This window comes from Lepidochelys kempii, chromosome 2 (genome assembly GCF_965140285.1).
Source record: "Lepidochelys kempii isolate rLepKem1 chromosome 2, rLepKem1.hap1, whole genome shotgun sequence".
Lineage (NCBI taxonomy): Eukaryota > Metazoa > Chordata > Testudines > Cheloniidae > Lepidochelys > Lepidochelys kempii.
In genome coordinates, this window is record NC_136381.1 from 220813326 (window position 1) to 220836885 (window position 23560).

General features: G+C 40.3%; 1 protein-coding gene across 2 annotated transcripts in view; it reads left to right on the plus strand.

The window, feature by feature from the left end:
* Nucleotides 1-23560, plus strand: part of COL28A1 (collagen type XXVIII alpha 1 chain) — a 118152-nt gene that overhangs the window by 46944 nt on the left and 47648 nt on the right. For both annotated transcript variants that reach the window (XM_073333869.1, XM_073333870.2), the window contains exons 14-23: nt 789-857; nt 2428-2496; nt 4474-4542; nt 5417-5485; nt 7159-7227; nt 8812-8883; nt 10965-11033; nt 11489-11560; nt 12264-12332; nt 15413-15481. In XM_073333869.1, coding sequence (XP_073189970.1) covers nt 789-857; nt 2428-2496; nt 4474-4542; nt 5417-5485; nt 7159-7227; nt 8812-8883; nt 10965-11033; nt 11489-11560; nt 12264-12332; nt 15413-15481 — 696 coding nt within the window. The remainder of the gene's footprint in view (nt 1-788; nt 858-2427; nt 2497-4473; nt 4543-5416; nt 5486-7158; nt 7228-8811; nt 8884-10964; nt 11034-11488; nt 11561-12263; nt 12333-15412; nt 15482-23560) is intronic.

Sequence of the window (23560 nt, forward strand, 5' to 3'; positions counted from 1 at the left end):
GAAACTAATTTATTCTATGTATAACTTCCACAATTAATTCTTCCATGAATTATTATTCCTTTAGAGTTGATGGTAATAAGCATTCAGTAGTACCTTTAAGAATAAGTTCTTTGGGATCAAAAACTGTCATTTACTATGTTTGTAGAATGCCTAGCCCAGTGAGGCCCTAACCTAGCCAAAGCCTCTAAGGATTACCAGTATACAAACAATGGAGGTAATTACAATAGCTTATACTAGCTCACAGTACAATACACTGATTTTTACAGGCACAGAGCCATCCAAATAAATGATGTGATTCCATTGCTGATTCTTCCCCTTACAGAAGGGGGAAATAGAAAAGATCCTGAAACCTCTGTAGGTCACACTATATATGCAGTAGTACTGTAGCTGTGTTGGTCCTATGATATTAGAGAGACAAGCTGAGTGAGGTAATATCTTTTATTGGACCCCCTTCCATTAGTGAGAGAGGCAAACTTTTGAGCTTCATCAGACCTGAAGAAGAGCTCTGTGTAAGTCTGAAAGCTTGTCTCTCTCACCAACAGAAGTTGGTCCAATAAAATATCTTTTTTTATGTTACTCACCCCATTGTTATGTAACTCATCAAATAGTGGCTGCTCCACCATGTTCTAATTGCTTGCTTTAAGTAGGCTGTTGCAGAATTTCTTGTAGCCCTTGCAGTTCTCAGCTCCATGACAGATGGGATGGTACTGGTGTACTTGAAATAGCATAAATAAGGAAATGTCAGTTGCACATGCCATCTGAAGCTGTTCTTTCTTTTTTAACATCAGGGGCCTCGTGGTCCTGAGGGTGTACAAGGTGAAAGAGGGCCTGCAGGAGAAGGCATTCCAGGCCAGAAGGTAAATGTTACACTGAAATTCTTAAATACTGTGACTGTGGTTTTCAAAAAGTGCCTAAGTGATTTAGGAACACAATACTGAAAGTCAGTCAATGGGGCATAAGCTCCATGACATTTTAGGTGCTCCTTGAATATTTCACTTTCTCTTAAAAAGTTTAAGAGTCCTACCAAAAGAAATTTCACCCTTGCCAAAATACAGTAATAAATTACTGACCCACTTAGTGCTAAAGACTATGTTAATAAGAGGTCTTATCATGGTAGCACTGGTAAGTTAAAAAAGTATCTTTTGAAAAGCTCTTTATGTAAAATATAACCCATACAGCTGCTCAGTACTGGAGGGAACCATTCAGAAGGCAGTTTGATCCTTCTTGCCACTCTGGGAAATTCTGACAAGGATTATACAGTTGTGACTTAGGCACCTCTGTATTCACACCCTACACATTATTGCAATAATATTTGTACCAAACGTGCCTTATGAGATATCATATAAAAGCTAATAATGTGCAGGTTATTAATATAATTGTAAAATATGTGCACTTATGTTATATGTGGGGTTATGCATTTCTTCTGTCTGATGTTATTAAAATGTATTTGAACCAGACAAATCTGGGCTGTGGGTAAGCAGTTTTTTCCAGCCAATGGAAAGTCTGGTGTCTTCATCCAGGCACAATCACAGACACTTGGCAATGACAGTAAATTGGCACAACAGGAGCTTCAGGGACAGATCACTTTGAGTTATAGAAAGCACTAGTGGGGAAGAAACTAGCATGGAACCTTCTCCATCAGACTCCATGGCACCTTTCCTCACAGCAGCAGAGCATTTTAAGGCACTCAGGTTTACAGGATAAGCAGTGACAACCTCTCACTGCTCTGAATAACACTCCAGAATGTTACAATGAGTCTGTATGGACATATACCTCATTATAGCCTATCATCAACATCAACATATTAAAATAAAACGTATGAGTGTGCTGATTAATAAATATTTTTCTGAAACTAAAACAAACCCCCAAATATTAGTGGTGGAACTTGAACTGAAATCTCACCTCCCAGTCCCATGTAATCCTCTTTCTGCTCTTTTGTACAAGAGCACAAAGTATCATGCTAACAGATATTTTATTGGTTCCACAATTCCCTGGTGCCTTAACTGCTGAACAAAGAGGATTTTCCTCCCTATAAAGGAAAAGATGTCAGACAGTCACATTGTGTGCACTGGTGTTACAACAGTACACTCCAAACTGCAATGTTTAAAAGATGAAACACCCAGAGTGATCTAGTCTCCCTTCTGTTATTGCTTTCCCCTGTCTTACTCTATCTAAACCTGAGAGTTATTTTAAAGCCCTTTCAAGTTACAATAGTTCTATCAGAGTAAATGCAAACATGGTGGTTTCTGAACTGTAGCTAAGCTACTTTCCATTGCGACAAATGACTCTTTTGATAGTGTGTCTTGTTTGAAGAAACTGTTTCCGTGCAGACATTGTCTATTGTGATTTTCTGTTGATTTGTGTTAGAAATTTAAATGTATGAAGTCCTAAAGCCAGTTAACTTATACCAATACTATATATTTCCAGGGTGAAAAAGGCATAGAAGGCCCAGCAGGTCCAATTGGAATAGCAGGAGAATCAGTCAAAGGTGATAAGGTGCAGTAAATAAGATTTTATTTTTAAATCATATCTGTATGATTTATAGTTAAAGTAATTATTATTTAATCCTTTATGTGTTCTAGAAATAGTATGTAAATATCTTAGAGTTAGATATGGACTGAACTATTATATGCTATTCTAATACTATGACCATGCCCCTGGTTAAGACTATTGATTGATGACACATTGGGCTCAGTCCTCAGCTGCAACCAGGCTGTGCTGTGTGCAGTTGGGAGTGAGGGGGAAGAAGTTGACAAAGGTGACTTTACCCCACATTTAAGCTCCCAAATCCTGGAGCGGGGCAGCTTCTGGTGCTATTCAGGGCACCTTTCCATCATAGCATGCAAGGGGCATTTCTGTCAGCCAGGGATCGCTGGAGCAGAGTCCCTTGCTTTGACCATGCCCCCAACCTCTGTGCAAGGACTTAGAATGCAAAGTCTGCATTGCCAGCCCTGTGTCACTTGGGAATCTCCAGGAAACTGGGTAAGATGCTTTACTGTCCCATTGCGATGCAAATGGACCATATTCATGATTTTCCAAAATGTGTGTTGAAAATGAGGTCATCTACCAGCAATCAATGGGTCTCACCTTTTCAAAAACAAGGCCACTTTTTAGGCATCCAAATGTGTATTGAAGAGCCTATCTTTAAGTTCTCTATTTGGAAAATGGCCTCAGAATCTGGTGTATGGTATTAATTAGCCTGCAAACACTGAATTCATCTCCATCTGCTAGCAAAATAAATTCAGCCAAAAGCCAGACAATAAATTCTCTTAATTCCTGAGAGATCTCAGTGAGACACACTGAAATCACATTGTGGCTACATTACCACCACATGCCATAGTTTGTCATGGTGCTCTACATAACATACTTTCCCAACACTCAGAATTAACTGTTTTTACATGCTAGATTGTAGAATTTATCAGAAATTCTGATTAGAAGACAATGTGGAACCACCCTACCTCAGTGGGAGATGAGAGAAGGATTGTGTCTCTGGGAGCCATAATTTCTCCCCAAGCACCCCACTGCTTAGGGGGAGTTTGCAGCAGTCCACATTATCTTTTAGGATATCCCACCTCCTCCCTGCCTCTTCAAGGCAATGTGTTTCCCAAGCATAAGAACTACAATTGTCCCTTGACTTTCTGCAGGGGAAAGTTTCTTGCATCTTTCCTCCCACCTCATGTCCATTCAAATGCCAGGGATAATCTGTTCCTATGTCTGACATTTCCCATGCATAGCACTGAAAGTATTGTAAGGTGCACATATCAGTGAAGTTTTTCTTGTCTGCAAGTTACTGGCATTCAGGGCAGAGTGTTATATTGGAAACTTGGTTCAATAGTAACAAATGCATATAATAGGAACTGCAAAAATAGTTTCAGGTATTTTAAAATATAGTTGAAAGACAATTACTAGCTTGGCTGCTCAAACCACCATCACAGACTTTAGTTGTCTGTGACATACTGCAGAGGTCTTCTTTCTAGGATGTATACTTCAGTCTGCTGCTTTCTAATTCTAATTCCTTTGTGGGTTGGGTGAATGCAAGTTTCAGAAAACTTCTCACTGTATGCATTGCTATGTGAATTACTCTTATTCTTTATTAGAACAGAATTTTGTTAACTAAACTTTGTTATTTGAGTTGGTGGAAGAGTTATATTTTCATTTGCTTTATTTTCCTTAAAGCTGAAGTCTGTGAATTATTCAGACACATTTTCTTAGTGACTTCATGTTCCAAAGATTGGTGTTACTATATATATTGTTATTAACACTGAATTAGACATAACCAGAACAGCTCTTTGGAAAAATAATGGCAAAGCTAGCCCAGATATTCTGTATCCCATGACCTCTCTTCATGGGTTTTTCTTTTGGATGTTTTGCAAGTTAATCTACATGGTAGAATGTGAGGAAACCATTTCAGACCTAAAAATGATGGTGTTATAAATCACTGTGATTTACATGTTGCAAGGTTTCTCCATGCAGGGGGAACGGGGCCCTGAAGGACCACAAGGACCTATTGGACAACCTGGAATTGGCAGTCAAGGAATCCAGGTAAATCTGACATTAAGTTTAGTTAAGAAATACATTCAGTTGAATGCCTAGTTTTGGCATAATATACTCCATTATTATTAGATGACAGGAGCACAAACTAAAACCCTATTAGCTTTGTTTAAGTAAACGGCTGTGTCACTGATTTCAATAGGAAAAGGGTCAGGCCCAGTCCTAAATTTTGGAGATGTAGCAAAATTTAGATCCAGATCTAGATTTCATACTTGGCCTAATCTCTAATTTTTAATGCCTAGAGATTCAAAAAACACCACTGTGATTTGTACCTTAAAAATACCAGACAGGGCCCAATCCAAAGCTCACTGACATCAATGGAAAGACTTTGATTTCAATTGTCTTGAGATCAAGCCAATAGAAAAGTGAATTATCTGGACCAATCCATGCAATAATTTGCACAGCAGACTTCCTAAGATCTCCACATGGGATGATGCAGTAGGGAAGATTTGTATAGGGTGCGTGCTCAGCGCCTCTGAAATGCTGATTATTTAAGAGGCCTCACAATGGACACCGAAAAATTGATGCATCTAAAGTGATGAGTCCCTTTTGAAAGTGTAGCCCTATCCTCTCAGATGCCAGAGCATAACTTCCCACTGCACAGGGTTAGGCTGAGGAGACAAAAATCCTCACCCTGGCTTTCCCCACCACTACCCAGGGCAATCCCTGAATTTGGGGTAATTCAATGAAATCCACCTGTGTGGGGCTGAGGGAAAATTGAGTAAGGAACTCCTGATTTGGCCTTAGAACAGCCAGCCAGTTAGGTTTCTTTCCTTCGGAAGATAATAAATTCATTTTATTAACCTGGAAAATGAACCCATGGAAGTGTAGTTTTCATTAACTTCTTCCTTCTTTTTTTTTTAAGGGTATCCAAGGTCCTAAAGGTATACCTGGGCCAAAAGGGTCTCGAGGCATGGGTGTGCAGGGTCCAAAGGTAACTTTCAAGAGAATTGCAATTAAAAAAAATTATTGGCCACCTTGAGGGACAAGGAATATATCTGACCAAAGTCAGACATCCTAGTGCTTTTAATATTCCATTGTGGAAACATTGGAAAGAAATCAGAGCTGTGCATTTTTAGACCACAATCCATATTTGGTCTTTGTAAGAAAACTCCCATGATAGTGTGCTCTGTGGGTGGAATAAGAACTGAATGTTTGGAGCTTGCTCTCAAGTACTCAAACAGTTTTCTACTGCGGAAGAACACACCTCATAAAAGGCAACACTGGCTACCAGAGTTTAATAGTATATGAAGTAGAAATGTAGAGATTTCTGACTGATATATTTGAAAGATTCTGAAGAAGAAAGCCACTCCATTTTAACAGCCTCCATTACTGGACCTCACCATCACATTGTTTCAGGCTAGCAGTTCTTTACTGTTTAAACAAATACAGATTTTCTTCATCAACCATGGATTCAAGTCATATTTCTTTCATTTTGATATATTGTGTGTTGGTTTTGTGGTATATAGCCACTGTATGTAAATGTCATACTCTACTGAGAAATTCTAAACTAATGGCTCTCCCACTGTGACCTCTGGTGATTTGCAGAGAATTTGCTGGCCACATGATGCTGGCTTTTATTCTTCTTTCCATCTGATTCTCCAGCCCTCCATCCTCAACATGGGAAAAGAGTTCAGAGGTCTGTAGCATTAGATGAAAACACGAAGGGAGAAAAAAAAGTCAGCCTAGCTACATTTACAAGGTGACATTGCTACATAAGTGGAAGAAAAATAGGTGAAACAGGAGCCACCGTCATAACCAGAGCCACTAGCAGGACTGGTACTTCAGGAGAGGAATGTTCAGGGGCAAAGCAGCTAGGCAGGATGGGCAGGGGAGCAAGAGAAATGGCAGGAACAGATGAAATAAAAAGCAAAAGTAGACATTGTGATTAACTTCTTCCGCAAGAGGACAGAATGCTTATTTTATTGAAAGCAGCCTGTTAAATACTTTCTGGACATTATTTTTGCATGTAAGCAATTGCTATAGTTGCCATAGGGATGCTGTGTGGTTGGGCATGGGAGAACAGATGATCAAGAGATATGGTCTCTATTAATACGATGAAAAACTCAGGGCTAGTGCTGGTCAGAAAATGGAATTTCTGATCCTCGGGATAATTCTGCCATTTCAAAATTAGTTTTTGTTCTAAATCAGAATGAAAAGTCAAAATATCAAAATTTCCAGTGGAAAAATTTCCTACAGCCCCCCCCCCCCGCCCACCCCATTTGATCTGGAATTATGAAGACATTTTTGTTTCACTATGTCAAAATATTTCATTTCAATGTAAATATTTATATATTAATATAAAAGTCAAAGTGAATCAAAAGAATAAAGTCAAAACAAAATGTTTCACCATCAGAATAAAACTAGAAAGTCAAAATGAGTCACTGACTTTTTTCTGTTGAAAACTTCATCGAAATAGACATGTTCCTGCAAAACAGTTCAGCTGACACAATTGCATTTTCTGATGGAAGACTGTTTTGTCAGCAGTTTTCAACCAGCTCTACCTGAGAATCTCTGTTCTAAACCTTCAATAATCTGTGCTGCTATACAAATAAATAAAGTTAAGATCTGTACTCATGCTAAACACAAATAATTTTTCATTACTAGGGAAAAGAAGGTGAATTGGGACAAAAGGGGGATCCAGGACCACCAGGAGTTGGAGTACCCGGACCAAAAGTGAGCCTATTTTTTAAAAAAAATTGTGCCCAGTTTTCTGCAAAAATATCTGATAACTTGTAGTGAGAAGTTGGTTATGTCCATGGACTTCAGTGACAAAGTCTCCACAGAGAAGTGAGTTTCAACGGTTTAAAATTCATACTTTCAGCCATTATTCACCCTTCTAAATAAGTCATGTTTAAGTGATGGCATGATGCTAGCAAATGGGAGAGCAATGATCATGCTAATGAAGACTGAATAATATAGAAGAGTGATGAGCTGGGAGGAGCAAACAGAGCTCTCATAGAAGGTGCTGCCTACGCTACTTTTATATCACTTCTGATACACACCCATCCCTTGGCTGACTTGCCATGCCTTCACTCTCTCTCCTCCTTTATGTCCCTTCTCAAATCCCACTTCAAGGAGGTTTGCAAATTAGTCATATACGTAAACAAAGAAGCAAAACCCTGTGTAACTTTTGTATTACTCACCCAACTAACTGCATGAGTGCTCTCATGTCTGGCTCTCCTCCTAAAGTCCAATCCTCAGTTTTTATATCCTAGTCTCTTTAGGGCTAGTGAAGAAAGTCTCTAGGCCAGCACTAACTGCCCTAGGGTTTACTGAGATAGAGTCATAGCTGTGGGACAAGGAATGCAGTTTGTGTGGGAGAGGAAGTGGTTTCTGGGAGTTAGACCATTGGTGGTGGTCGGGCAGGCAAGGCTGCAATTACATTCAGGGAAGATGAAGACAAGATGTCTACTCTCTGCAGGGTGTTTGTGTGACACCGACAGACCCTGGTTGTCGGCGGGCAGGATCGAACTTGGGATCTCTGGAGCTATGTGCATGAGCCTCTACCACATGAGCTAAAAGCCAACAGCCTGTTAGCTAAGGCTGTAGAGCAGACTCATTTTATCTCTCTCTGTCTAAGTGGTCTCAGTGCCACTAGATGGGACAGAACAGCACACTCAGAAGGTGTGTGGGTTACATTTGCAGCAGAAAAGAAGTGCACAGGTGTGCCCCCTTCCTGCTGTGCTGAGTCGTGGGAGAGCAGGGGGCATTATCCTCCTCCTACTGCACCCAAAGGCCTGGGGAGAATGTGGCATGAACCCTCTCCCCGCACCGCCTGATCCCTGAAGAAGAGTTCTGTGTAAGCTCAAAAGCGTGTCTCTCTTACCATAGAAGTTGGACCAATAAAAGATATTACCTCACCTTGTCTCTCTAAAATACATCCTAGAATACTTAAGGAACTGATTGAAGAGATCTCTGAGCCATTAGCTATGCAATATACCTATAAATAACCACAGAAGCATGCCCTTATGTTACATGCTAGCCATGCCATGTGAATACTAGTTTGTTAAATCTAAAGATACTTAAATTTGACAGAGGTGTGGCATTTTTAAAAAAGAAATGTAAAATGCATGAGTTGGATTTCTTGATTGGTATAATCAGCAAATCCTATTAAGTATAGTATTAAGTAGGAAGAGACTATTTTTGGACATAAATATTGCCCATTAACCAGTATTGTGCCAGAATGTTACTCCCTCAGTGTATAAAGTGCATGAGCTTACTAAGCTTTTGGGAAATAAATATTTATCACCTTTTAAGGGAGATCCAGGAACACCAGGAATCCCAGGAGAATCAGGAATGAGAGGACTAACTGGAAACAATGGGAAAAAGGTAAACCAGTATTTCTGTTTGCTGGATGTGAAAGCTTTAGGCTATATAGAATGATCAAATTCAGACCTCATTGCAAATTGAATCCCTCTGCTCCCAGGAGGGCAGCTACACAATGGAGAGATGTTCCTCCTGGGGGAAGGTTGGCACCAGTACCTGCCCTTTCCTAAGGGGTCTGCTGAGGTAAGACAGTTTTAAATCTGGATAGGTTTCCATAGAGCCCCACTGGCGAAGAGGCACTGGGCATTGAAACTGCAACTGTTCTAGCTGACCTCGCAAGGATGGCCACCTGTCCAGGTTTTCCCAGGATCATCTCCTTTTTTGTGGTAGCTGTCCCAGGAGCTCTGTCAGTACACAATTCCAGTTGTCCAGTCTTATGGGTTCAGAATCATCTCAGATTTCCCACTTTTTTTGTACCTTAGAGGTGGCAACCCTAGACCTGGTCCTGTCCATTTTGTGGATTGTGTTGGTCAGCTCTGGATTTCTGTTCTCACCCCCACTCAATACACACACTCCATCAGAGTGATGTAGCAGACATCTTGTGTCATTGAACCCCTCTTCCCCTCAGATTTTCTGCCAGTGGAGGATTAGTGTGGCCTTCAGTATCTAGCTTGCTTTGCAAGATCTAGTTCAGTCTGTCAGTCTGGGTCAGTAAACCAAACAAAACAAAGAGTACAAGTCCACTTTTCACTTCATACAACTTCTTTCTAGTGCCAGGCTAAAGGCTGAGGTATTGAATCTTTCTAGGTGAATGGAAAGCAGGGATGAGGTTTTGCAACTTAAAGTTAAATTATTTCACATTCATAAAAAATTGAAGTCAGTGAAAATCCACTCTCCCCCCAAAATGAAGGTCATTGAGTTTAGTAAAAATTGTAGAAAGCAAAAGTTGCTAGGGGGCTTATTTTAGTGGTGGCCTTTGTGTCTTCAGAAAAAAATGCATTCACAAACAATTATACCTTCTTTATAGTTTCCACATTCTTTGCAAGCACAAATATTAGCAATTGGGCATCTATCACATTCATTATAAGTGCAAGCAGGTGACTAGTCTAACTAGCGTTTACACCTACAGTGTATTGTGGACACAAAGAATTACAATTATTTGCAGACACAAGACTGGCTCATACAAATGGAGTCCAGGTTGAGGCCCAACTTAAAGTCATGCCCTATAATTGTACTTAAAATCAAAAGTTCTAATCAGAGGCAGATTTTTCAAGAGCTGGCAGACTATATGCACCAATTTAAGCTATTTAACACTTTTTTCTGTTTGTGAATTACTTACAGTCATGTTTATTTACTAATTTGTTCTTATTCAAAACAATTGGATGAAGGATTTTCCTGAATGCCTTTCAGTCTATAGATTGTTTATTACCTATTTGCCACACCTATTGCTTCAAGTATTTGCTAAATGGCATTGTTTCTGCTTCCAAATTGCATAGCTCACAATCTATCCCACAAAGAGTTTTTGAGACAGCTATGCAAGCACTTCTGGTACTTCCCTTATGACTATATGTGCAGAGAGTATCTTTCTGGTTGAAATTTCCTTTTTGGTAAAGTTCTGACCAGAATTGGTCACATGTAGCATAAAAATGAGTTTGTAGCTTTTATTAGATCATTTTCAGATTCTCTTTTGCAATATTTGTCCAACTGTAAATGGATGAATCTCAAAAGCAAATCAGGCCCTGATCCTGCAACTGATTCTGTGTGGGCAGTCATCTATGCCTGCATAGAGCTCTGCTGATTTCAATGGCATTCTGCATAGGAATAAGGGGCTGCCTGCAGAGACTCTCTTGCAGCTTTTGGGACCTAAAAGTCTGGATACTAACTCCAAACTGTTTGGTCTTTAAACCAAGCTGAAAAATCTGAAGGTTGGGTTATTTTTTGAGGCTGTCAAGCTGGACTGTTTCAGCTACACTGGATATAATTGAGAGAAAAAACTTTTTTTGGTATGTTGGGAGCTTGACCTTGCCCAACCCAGGAAAAGCATAGTGATCCAAACCAGTTCTCAGAATGTTAATAATTAGGATTTTGATTCTGTAGCATACACATCAATGTGAGAATTAATAAACTGATATAATTTTCATTAGGGGGAACAAGGAGTGCCTGGCTTAAGAGGTCTGGAGGGACCACCTGGGAAAGGAGATGTTGGCCAAAAGGTATGAATTATTAATATCCATCTTTGAGAAACATAACAAGGGTAAATGTTCGTGTTTAAACACAGTTCAATGACTGGTATAATTTTAATTTGTTATGGTCTTCCTTAAGTAATAGCTTCACCAGTTTACATGTTTGCTCTCAATAGAACTTGAGAGTGCTCAGCATGAGTATGTGGCAGAATGAAATACTAGTACTAAAATTAAAGTTCAAAATGATCATTGAAGTCAGTGGGACATAAATGTGCTCAGCTCCTTGGGGTCGGGGGCTACTTTTTAGTGCCTAAAGATGGCTTTAGGAACCTAGAAGGATATATTTAAAAGGCACTCATGAGAGTTAGATCTCTAAATACTTTTGAATCTTTCTCCCTAACTTTAGGCACCCAGGATTTTTTTTTAACTATCAAGTGTAAAATCTTTGTAGTGATTTATGAACTAAATAATTATATTTGGGTCAGGGTGACCAAGGAGAAAAAGGATCCCAAGGGGATGCTGGTGCTACAGGATTACAAGGGTCTCCAGGACCAAAAGTAGGTTTGTTCCTTCCTATGCTCCTTTTTCTACACTATACAAACACCTCTGGAATTTTTACGATATGAATTTATTGTCGACTCTGAAGCTTTGAGTTTTTTATGTTAAGCTGGCAAAACAGAAAAGTATATTTTCATCCTGCGCACTGAATGAGGCAGGGGTTCTGTGGAGAAATAGTAAGTGATTATGTTATTCAACACTGTCATTAAGGGGCCAAATTAATGTTGCAAAGGCACTGTTAATTCAGGCATTTCCTAAGCTTGGGGTGCTTAATTTTACAACTTGAACATTCTTTTGATGTAGTTTAATGTATTATATATAGAGAGAAATAATATCTATATATATGCCCTTCACACTGAAGCCATCCAGATCACACACACATACAGTAAAATAGCTCTGTTAGCCGAGAAAAGAAACAACCACCACCAAAAGAGTTAGTATTAATTTTTTTTTCACATACGTTGTTCAATCGGTGCTCATTTCAGACTTGAAGTTCAGTCTATGATCCTCAAGAGGTTTGTTAGCGTTTGCAAATTTGAGGAAAAATAGATTGATTTATGTTTTTTCACCAAATATTACCCATTTGATCTGAAATATTTTGACTATTTTATACTAAGGGTTGAACAATAAATAAATTAGCACATATACAGGAATACTTTATACTTATTTACTTTATACTTATTTTAAATTGTTTTGTTGTAGGGTGAGCCCGGAAATAAAGGCGCAGTTGGTAACCCTGGACCATCCATTCGTGGATCGCCTGGACTAAAGGTAAATTATCTGAGATTTGTCTGCTGGAGCCAAGATATTGAACATATTGCACTCAGTAACACTTATACCTCTCTATTCAAGTTAATTGAACTAAAGTTGCAATGGTAGAAATAAAGGCAGACCTAGCCCAGTTAGTTTAATACAGATGTATGCCTGTCTTTTGTTGTATTGTGGTTTATTTCATAGAGGAGAATAACTGTTTTGTCATTTCATTGAAGGTAAATTTTGTCAGAATGACCCAGAATGGCCCGTAAAAGCTGAGACTTCATATGTATACTGAAAAAGCTAAAAGATTTATTTTCAGCCTTTTGTAATAGAATGCCACCCACCATCTCAGCAGGGGAGGAGGATGTTTGATTAGCCCAGCAGGGAAAAAAACCTCTGAGATTCTGGGAGGAGGGGTGGAAGGGAGGAATAGGCTTGGCTGCTCAGGGGCCTTACAGACTTTCCCCTTCCTACCCCAAAACTCACACTGAGATGCGCCTGGCCAAAGAGGGGGCAAGAGATTCTCCACCTCTCTCTGCTACCATTGGATAGGCTATGGGACAAGGGAAAAAGGAGAGTAGATTGTCTTAACTCCTCTCTTCCTATACATTAAGCCCTCAGAGCATGCAGCAGCCATTTTTCTTTCATTGCTGCCCTGCCTGATAATGGAGGTATCATTTGAACTGTGTTTCCAAGATGCTGTAGGTGTGTCCGATTGCCAGTCTGAGATCGGGAAGGAATTTTTCCTTTGGGGCAAGAACAAAGTGTCATGTGGTCTGAGTTTTTGTGCCTTCCTTGCAGCATCCTGGAGGCCAAGTTGTGGGTTATTAGGGAATAAGGGCAGAAACTAAAAGTTAAGTTTACACATAATTTCATTGCAGTTTGGGGGCAGTGGCCAGCTCAGGTGAGAAGCTAAAAGGGGCAGCTCCCAAAGGTAAACATAAGTGACACACCCAGAAGATGGTTGGTGGACCCTATTATCCTGGAAGAAGAAGAGTAGCTCTCTCAGACTCTCTTCTTCATGTACCCTGGCTCCCCTCATGGTGCGGGGGAGGGTAGAGGATTCAGAGGTGGGGTGAATTCTAGTGTCTGGTCTGAAGGGGGCCAACCCTGAATAATTATTTTATATTGAGGCCATTTAATATCACACTGGAACCAAAAAATTGACTGGTATTATAATTTTGGGCCATTTAAATCCCATTTTCTTCCATCCTTGAACAACATATACAGTCTCCATTGTGGTTGTGATGCATTGTCTCTTGTTAATTTGCCACTCTTTGACTGGGCCAATGAGGTGTAGTACAAATCCCAGGATTCTGGCCTTGCTGCAGGTGATAGGAATGAAGATATGTCCTTCTAAAGTCCTTTCCTCCCTCCCCCACGTCAAACAGGCACTGCCAGCTATATTTACAGTGAGTGAGGAGAATTCCTGTTACTGTTCCGAGCATGGAAAGGAGAGATATTTTGCTAGGAGGGCAGGCTAGACTATGCAACAGTGAAGCTTTTTGATGGGCAGAGTCAAATCCTGAGGTTCTTACTGAATTTTTCCTCTCAGACAAAACTCCCATTCATCTCAGTTGCATAGTAATATGGCCAGGCTGCTCAGCCTACGGAAGTCATTCTCCTGATTTTACTTGGATCAGGCTCTCCTTTGAGTGATGTGATCTGACAAAACAAATTGCTTATGAACAGCAAGTTATTCTTTCAGGAAGAACTTTCTAGGAAATGGACAAACCTTTTTCTCATTGTCCCTCTATCACTTAGATAAGTTTCTTGTTAGGCCATCCACTATTTCTCCCTGATATATTGGGATGAATGGAAGTCCAGCTTCTCTGAATTTTCTTTGGCAAGCACAATGATTAGTAATTTTGTCCTGGAAGCCTCCCATCATTCCACAGTAGTGAAGTCAGATGAAGCAGATGAAACACAATGAGTTTGCATACCATTCAACTCTGGGAGCATCCTAGGCCATTGTTGGCAACTGCTGTATATCAGACACCTGGACAGCTTTGGTAGCGTTCATTGGACAGTTATTTTGGAACCAAAAAGGTATGGATATAGTTCTTACTGTCTCTTGGCAAAGAGACAGTCTTCTGCCTGTTGCTGGCTTGGCTATAGTAACTTCAGCTATACTTTTGAAATGAACAATTAGATAGCTGTCTTGCACTCTTTGGAGTATGCTGTGTCCCCATAGTTTTGAAGTTGGTTGCAGCTCAGTGATTGCTTTATGTAAACAACAATCTTTTAGGAATGTTACTTGAGCTCCTACTGGTGCATTCTGTTGGTGTTGATAAATTGCAAACTTTCTGCTGAAAATTAAGATCTTTGAGAGATCCCAAAGAAGGGGGAGGGGGGAAGTATAGTTGTTGGTCTAGGTTAAGCCTCAGTGGTACAAGGAGGTACTGCTATCTTAATTATGTAATAAAAGCTCAAAGCTAAGCTTGGTAGCACCGAGCAAACCAACTATCTATCAAGTCAGCAGTAAGTACAGGTTAGAAATTCACCAACTATACCCAGCAATATTCAACTGAGACTCAAGTTTCTTTCTGGAGCTCCACAGAAGCCCCATGTGGGAAGTCTGCAACAGAGGGGAGCTGAATCATTGCAGTTTCTGACTTTATTTGCCACAGCCCCTTCCAGGACCAGCACTTGCCACTTTTGGGGCAATACTGACTCTCCTGTAGGGCATCTGGCAGGAGAGAGGTTTTGCCCACTTTGTACCAACACAACAGCTTTTTGGCAGAAGTTCTGTCCCCTGATTTACACTGGCAGTAGCAGGCATAAAACACAGGTGAATGTGGCCCATTGATTGATTAGCATTATTTTAACCCTTGTTCTTTAATGAAAAGAAGTGTTTGGAATTAGTTCTCAAAGGGAGAACTAGCACTTTTTGACATGTTACATTTTTTTCACAAAATAATGTCAAGGGAGATCAGTAGTGAGGTAGAAAGAGATTTTCCTAAAATGTTGGAAGCTTACTGTGTAAGACCTTCAGTCACTGTCATTTTGGTGTCAAAAATAAGTGACTACGTGAAGCTGATTCTTTTCTGCAAAACCTAGAGTGAAGACGATAAATAATAAATTGTTTTGTGTAGGGGGAGCCAGGAGCAACTGGGCCACCAGGAAGTGATGGAAATCCTGGAGATTCAATAATGGGACCAATGGTATGTAGCATGTTTCTTTATTTCATGTTTGGTTGAAAAGAAATGTGAGAAATATTAACCATTTCAAAGAAAAAAATATGGTTGAATGATTTTGAAAAACCCAAACTGGCTGATACCTCTATCCCATCATTCCAAACTGAATGTAGTTATTTAATAAGCTTCTGACCAGTTTGAGAAATGTAAACAGATTAAATTACTCTCTCACACACCCAGCTCTGCAAAATCTCTACAACAGATCCCTCTTCTGGTCAAAGTTAGCTCCTCAAATTTCTCTATTTTTCGTCCTCTCGCTTGGTCTTTGTTCCATTCCTGTGAGTTTCACCCTCCACCCCACATTAAGGCCTGTCTGCACTTTGAGCTTGTGACAGATGTCAAACAGTTATAGTTGTGACTGTTAGCCAGGATGGGCAGGGATGGTGTCCCTAGCCTCTGTTTGTCAGAAGCTGGAATGGGCGACAGGGGATGGATCACTTGATGATTACCTGTTCTGTTCATTCCTTCTGGGGCACCTGGCATTGGATACTGTCAGAAGACAGGATTCTGGGCTAGAGGGACTGACCCAGTATGGCCATTCTTATGTTCAAGTGTTGCAACCCCAAGCAATCAAAAAAGTTATGAAAATTTAAAAAAAATTTAAAAAAACTTTTGGGCTCTTTATTTGCCTACTGGTTTTGGAACCTGAGACATACCAGGGGTACAATCCAGACAAGTGGGGGGCTGTGTCAGTCCTGCTCTACAACCTTGAGTGCCTTACAATGCCATGCTATAGTAGCTTCCATGTAGGCTGCTCACAAGCAGCCTTCCAGCATGCAAGCCACACCCTGAGTGCCTGTGTGTAACTGCAGCCTGCCAGCTATACCTTGGCTCTCACCAGCCTGGGTTATACTGCAGGGTGACCCCAACATCCCCCCAGTACCAGATCTTCCCCCAGAAATGTCCTGTACTGGAAAATCCACACCCAAGTGACACAGTTATACTGACCGAACTTCCAGTGTAGACACCGTTATGTAAATGGGAGGGCTTCTCTCATTGACATAGCTACCGCCTCTCACGGAGATGGAGCACCTATGCCTAAGCTCTCCCATTGGCATAGATAGCATCTTCACTAAGTGCTACAGGATACAGCGGTAGTGCTGTAAGTGTAGACAAGCCGAAAGACTATGTGAAAGGATATTGCACTTTGTTTTTTTCCTACCTGTTTGAACTTCCTTTGTTTTCCCTTCCAACTCGATGACTCCATTTACTGCTTAAATGCTAATTAAGGCAAGCACACATTCCTTTGTTTAGGACAGACCTGTTTGCCAATTTCTGTTTGGGCAGGGCTGTGGGATTTTTAACATGTGTTGATAAAATCATACAGGGAAACTTTACAACTTCACATACAATGTTGCCACACATTTTACCTGAACAATACTGACCAGCAAATTATGAGTTTTCAAATGATACCTTACAAGGCATACTTTTTGAACAAAGAGTACAACAATAGTGTGTAGGGTGTGAATACAGAGGTATATTCTGTCCCCGAGCCTTTACGGGGGCAGTTGGTTCAAATTTTCAAGCTTTTATCTGTATTTATGAGGGCGAGTGCAAAGGAGTCCATTCACCACAAGTGCCCTCCTTACGGCTAGGTCTGGGAATTAGCTCTCATCTCAGCTCCTTGCCATCAGTTGCTTGCACTGTAATCCCTCCCTCATTCCATGACTCGGGATGCTCCCTCTTCATGACTCGGTCCTTTGGCCAGGACACTATATAGTCCACCCCCTCTGGGGTAACAAAGTCCTACTGAACAAACTGTCCAGATGCTGCCTCAGACGGTCTGATGTTCCATCTCTAGGTCCTGTGCCACTTTTTCAGTGGCTGATAGGGTCCTGGACTGTAACCTGGAGTATTGGTGGGCCTGGTTTCCCCTATGACTAGCAATATAGGTCTGCTCAGTCTCAGATCTTGTTGCTGTTTCCCTTGGTTCCTTCCTACCCCACCTCTCCATCTCCTTGTCTATCTCTGGGTTTACCACTGGAGAGTCCTCTGCTCACAGTGGCTACTTCACCCTTCTCAGCTTTTTGTCAGACTCCCCAGTCCAGGGCAGGACCCCAGGCCTTACTCTCCCCCGGATCGCCTCCTTGTCCCTGGCCAACTCCCTTTCCCCTCAGGGAGTGACTGCAGACCTTCTCCCTGCAGTCTTCTTCCCCTTGCGCACCCCCTCTTTGTGGCATAGCAGACACACTCCCTGATTCTATGACTACCATGGACTTGCACTTTTCCTGGTATTCTTAAAGAATCGCAGAAGAGCTTTTTTTTTTTAAATGGGCCCTGTTTTCCTTAGATTCTTGATAGATGCTGCAAGGAAAATTGTGTTACTGTAAGGCCTCTTAGTTTTTTATACAAACACTGCCTTCACTGGTAGAGTCTTTACAATTCCAAGGGATATGATCTACCATTTCCTGAACATTACATGTTACGAATAATTCATCTTTGTGCATATTAATTAGAAATAAATTACTATTTAATCCACAATGCCCTGTTAGAATTCTAAATAGAGCCCTTTTGCTCTTCCTTTCAGGATCTTGGATTATAATCTACATTTTCAACTGTTGGGCATACTTCTCGAAATTCCTGCCCCCCCCCCACCCGCCTTTTGTTTCGTTTCTCCACAGTTTGTGCCATTCCCTCCTTAGCTCATTTTTGATTAGGTGTTTAAATTCCAGTTTGCTTCAGGGGATTCCTAGGTCAACTTGTTTGTGTTTATTAGCACTGTTCCGGTTCATCAATTAATTGATTGCTATCCCTGTATGCCCCAGCATCCAAGCTATTACTATGGTTATATCCAGTTGCACCCAGTTCAGTAGTTAGCAGTAATATTTCATCAAGAATATCATTTCCGCTGTCAGACTTACCACTGTAAATTGCCAGCAGCCCCGATAAGGAGGCAGACAGGATGGCCACAGCAGCACACACATCCAAAGCCCAATTTAGTGCTAACGTAATCTCTGTCAGCTCAGCTGTGAAGATGGTACAAAGTTAGTTTTATGGTTTTCTTGAGTCTGAGTGAGGGCATGCAGAAAGCTGTTCCCACTCGTCTTGTTCCCTCCTCTTTTGAGCCATCTGTATATGTCTGGCAATAGTGTCCCCATTTATCACATATATATTGATTTGCTAAATCTTGTATATTTACCAGTCTTCACCTTTAATTTATTTCATTATATAATTCTATGTCTATCTCAGGGGGAATGGTTTACCAATGACTGAGTATTTTCCCACAGCTATAGATTTTGGTCTCGTTCAATCATTTCTTTTCATTACAATCCTTTATCCACTTCTGTACCCAACTTACATGAGAGATTTTGAATTTTTTGTCCTACTCAGCCTCCACTTAACTCTCAGCAATCATTATATATTGGTTTCATGTTGTCATCTTCGCTGTTTCCTACTACTTTGGCCTAAGAGGCTAACTCTAGGAGTTTCATTCTTAGAAAGGTAGGCATTTAACTAGCTGCTATTTGGAGACTTAGTAGTGAAGGCTCCACATGTGCTCTGCAATGCCTGTGTTTGGATATAGGTCAGTTTTCTCTGTATTTGCTGCTGATCCAAAGGCCTAGCATCCATACTCAGTAATTGGTCTTGTTAGTGCTTTGTACAGCATTTCCACCATTTTTTATCTGCTCCCCAGCATGTTCCAGAGATACTTTTAAGTAAGAAGAAAAGGAGTACTAGTGGCACCTTAGAGACTAACCAATTTATTTGAGCATAAGCTTTCGTGAGCTACAGCTCACTTCATCGGATTCATGCAGTAGAAAATACAGTGGGGAGATTTATATACACACAGAACATGAAAAAATGGGTGTTATCATACACACTGTAAGGAGAGAAAATTCTACCTTTGCACTTACCTTTAATATTTTCAGTATGGTCCATCCAAGTGAGCTTGTTATCAAATATCACACCTAAGAATTTGTAAGTTTTCCACTATATTTATCTGTTGGTCATCTTTTTGGATTTTCCTTGATGTGAAGATCATTTCCTTAGTTTTGCCTATGGATAATTTGAAACTCCCCATTTCCTCATTCTGCACTTCTCTGAAGTGCATCATTGATTCTTTTGGCAGCACTTTCAAGGTTTCCGCTTTAAGTCCATTTGGCAGAGTGATCAGCAAATAATGTGATCTCTATTTACCCCATTAGGGAAGTCATTTATCATGATGTTAAAAAAGGTTAGGCTAATTATGCTCCCTTGTGGAGTTCCATTTGCAACTCAATATATATTAGAATAAGCTTTCCCTATTTGGACTTAAGAACATAAGAATGGCCATACTGGGCCAGACCAGTGGTCCATCTAGCCCAGTATCCTGTGTTCCAACAGTGGTTGGTGCCAGATGCTTCCGAGTGATCTGAGTGATCCGTTCCTTGTCATTCGTTCCCAGATTCTGACAGTCAGAGGTTTAGGGATAGTTGGAGTATGGGGTTGCGTTCCTCACCAGCTTGACTAATAGCCATTGATGGATCTAGCCTCCATAAATGTATCTAATTCTTTTTTAAATTATACTTTTGGCTTTCACCCCATCCCCTGCCAGTGAGTTTCACAGGTTGACTGTGTGTTCTGTGAAGAAATACTTCCTTATGTTTGTTTTATTAATTTCATTGGGTGACCCCCAGCTTTGTGTGTTATGTGAAGGGGTAAACAAACACTTCCCTATTCGCTTTCTCCGCCCCATTCATAATTTGATAGACCTCTATCACATCCCCCTTCAGTCGTCTCTTTTCTAAGCTGAACAGACCCAGTCTTTTTAATCTCTCTTCATATGGAAGTTGTTCCACACCCCTAACCATTTTTGTTGCCCTTCTCTGTACTTTTCCCAATTCTAATATATCTTTTTTGAGATGGGGCCAATAGAACCGTATGGAGTATTCAAGGTGTGTGCATTCCATGGATTTATGTAGTGGCATTATGATATCTTTTGTCTTATTATCTGTCCCTTTCCTAATGGTTTCTAACATTTTTAGCTTTTTTGACTGCTGCTGCATGTTGAGCAGATATTTTCTGAGAACTATCATGATGACATCAAGATCTCTTTCTTGAGTGGTAACAGCTAAGCTAGATCCCATTTTTGGATATATTAGTTAGGATTATATTTTCCAATGTGCATCACTTTGTATTTATACTATAGTTGTATAGTTCTGTTGCTTAAGAAGTCCCTTACCCACCGAAACATTTTTCCCATAACATACATGGAGGCCACCTTATACAGTAGTCCCTCTCTCCATTTTAGCCTTTTCCTGTCTCCAGTAAGGTTCTGATCATGAATTATTTGGTTTATCATGCTTTCCTGTACTTCTGTCCCTTCCCTAACAATATGGTCAATCGCACTCCGACCTCTTTGGAACCCACTTTATGTTCCATCTATGAACCTGTTTCTTTCTAGATGTGCTACTAATCTCTGTTACCATTCTGTCCATTGTTTTACCTAAACATGCTGTGAAAGCAATTGGTCTGTATGCCTCAGGTCTTGAGAGCAATTTACCCGGTTTCCTCACTGGGACAATAATCACATGTTTCCAGTTTGCAAGATTTCACCTTTTTGCCATATGTTATTATATAATTTTAAGTATCACCTTGTGACATTGTCTAATTAAAATATAACCATGCAAATTATACAAAAATATAACTCAGGGCCAGAAAGGGTTAAACAGCTTGCAGGCTGGATGACCCAAACCCAACCTTTAAAGTCATGTTTAAAAGGTATGCAAATAGTAATTAGGGCCATTCATGCTAAATAGGCAATATTGGCAAACCTATATTGTTAGAACTGATTCTAGTTGTGTGTATCTTAAATGCTACCTGTCTGTCACTATAGCTAGTAATTCAGAGATCAAAAGGGAATATTAACATTTAGATCAGGGGTCCGCAACTTTCAGCACGTGGCCCATCAGGGTAATCCGCTTGCAGGCCGTGAGACATTTTGTTTATGTTGACCGTACGCAGCCACAGCCCCCAACAGCTCCCATTGGCCGGGAAGAGCAAAGCACAGCCAGTGGGAGCTGCAGGAGGCCTTGACTGCGGATGGTCAATGTAAACAAAAATGTCTCGTGGCCCGTGGCCGGCCAGCAGATTACCCTGATGGGTGGCATGCCAAAGGTTGCTGACTCTGATTTAGATGAATCTTGGGTGAAGTAATGTCATTGTCTATATATCCCTTTGAAGTTTGTAATAAACTGCCTAGTGGATAAATTGCCCTGTGTTAATTTGTGTAACTAATTACTGGTGGTGTTTAGAAAACAGAAGGACACATCAGAAGCCTATTGTTTACCCAGGACTGTGTGGTCAAGTGGATGCTAGAAAACTGTATAAAAGACCATTGGGTACTGATTCTGTTATCTCAGATCTGCTTGAGGCTTCATACAGGGGAAGCTTAAGCTATAAGGACTGAGATCCCAGTCCTAAGCTGGAACATCCTGCAATGATATTGGACACAGGTTATAGTCCAATGAACTATATCTGAAAGAACTCTTTGCAACTATAAAGCTCACTATCTCTGCTATGAATCTGAACCTTAAGAATTGAACTCATGTCTGTGTGTATATTGATCTTTTAACCTTACTCTTTTTTTTTTAATTTAGTTTAGTTAATAAGAATTGGCTGTAGCATGTATTTGGGTAAGATCTGGAATATTCATTAACCTGGAAGGTAATGTGTCCAGTCTTTTGGGATTGTTAGAACCTTTTCTTTTATATGATGAAATAAGATTTTCAAAAATCTGCATCATATTTGACTTCGGTACCTGGATGGAGGCCTGAGGCTGGGTCACTTCAAGGGAATTGTGTTGTTTGGACTTCTGAATAACCAGTAAGGTATAACAGAAGCTGTTAGTGCTGGCTTGGTAAATTTAAGTATTGAATTATCCACCAGCTTTGGGGTTTGTCTGCCCCATTCTTTGCAGTTCACCTTAATTGAGTGATCTCTGCTTGCCCCCACTGGGACCCCAGTCACACACCCTCAAGGTTTCCTTGCTTAAGTGTTTAAGCATTTCAAAACTTCTTTCATTCTTGCCTTGTGCAGTGCTTTTGTGCCTTAGTACTGCTTTTTGGAGTTCGCTGTACCAAAGTTTTCATTTAAAACAACATCCACATCCTCCTCCTGCCTCTTCATCATCTTTAATCATTAACAAAAATTTCTTCCTCTCTCTAATTTCTATCCTCTGATCCTCTCATCACTGACTTTTTGAGACCGGGTGGCCAGAATTTCCGCTTTTTCTTTGTTGGAGCTTATTACTCCGTGTCCTGCAATTGCAATGCTTGTCTGTTGCATCCGATGAAGTGAGCTGTAGCTCACGAAAGCTTATGCTCAAATAAATTGGTTAGTCTCTAAGGTGCCACAAGTACTCCTTTTCTTTTTGCGAATACAGACTAACACGGCTGCTACTCTGAAACCAATGCTTGTCTTGTGCGGCTTACCCTTTATTCCATTCATTTTCCTAATTTGTTTATATACTTCTGCTGTATTGGTATATTTATTTACTACCCACAGTGTATTCTCCATTTTTCTCTTTTTATAGTCCTTTGTGCAACTGCCTTACTTGCTTCATATTTCATTAAGTCCCCGCTATTTAGGGAATTTTTTGCTGTCTTGTATGACTTATTCTTCTCCCAAATTACTATTTCACATTCCTTGTTCCACCATGGAATGCTTTTTCTATCTTTAGGTAGTGTTGGCATCCTAGGAATAGTTAAACTAGCTGGCTTTATGATTCCCTTAGTAACATTGTTACAGAATTCCTCAATATCTTCTCATTTGCTTTTTTTTTTTAAAGAGATTCCAAGTGAGGATATTATCCTCATCTTCTGTATTACCTTTTCCTTGATATTTAATTATGTGAGGAATTGGTCACTAGCCATTCCCTCCTCTGTAAATTTCCCAGCTATGGTTATACTTGCTATTACTAGAAGCTATTCTCAGATCCAGGCATGAGAAGCTTCTGTCAGCTGTACAGAATTTATTCTCTTCAAATAATTGTTCTAAACATTCTATCATTATAATTTTTTACTTCCTCACAATCTGTTCTAACTATTCAGATCACCACAGATAATG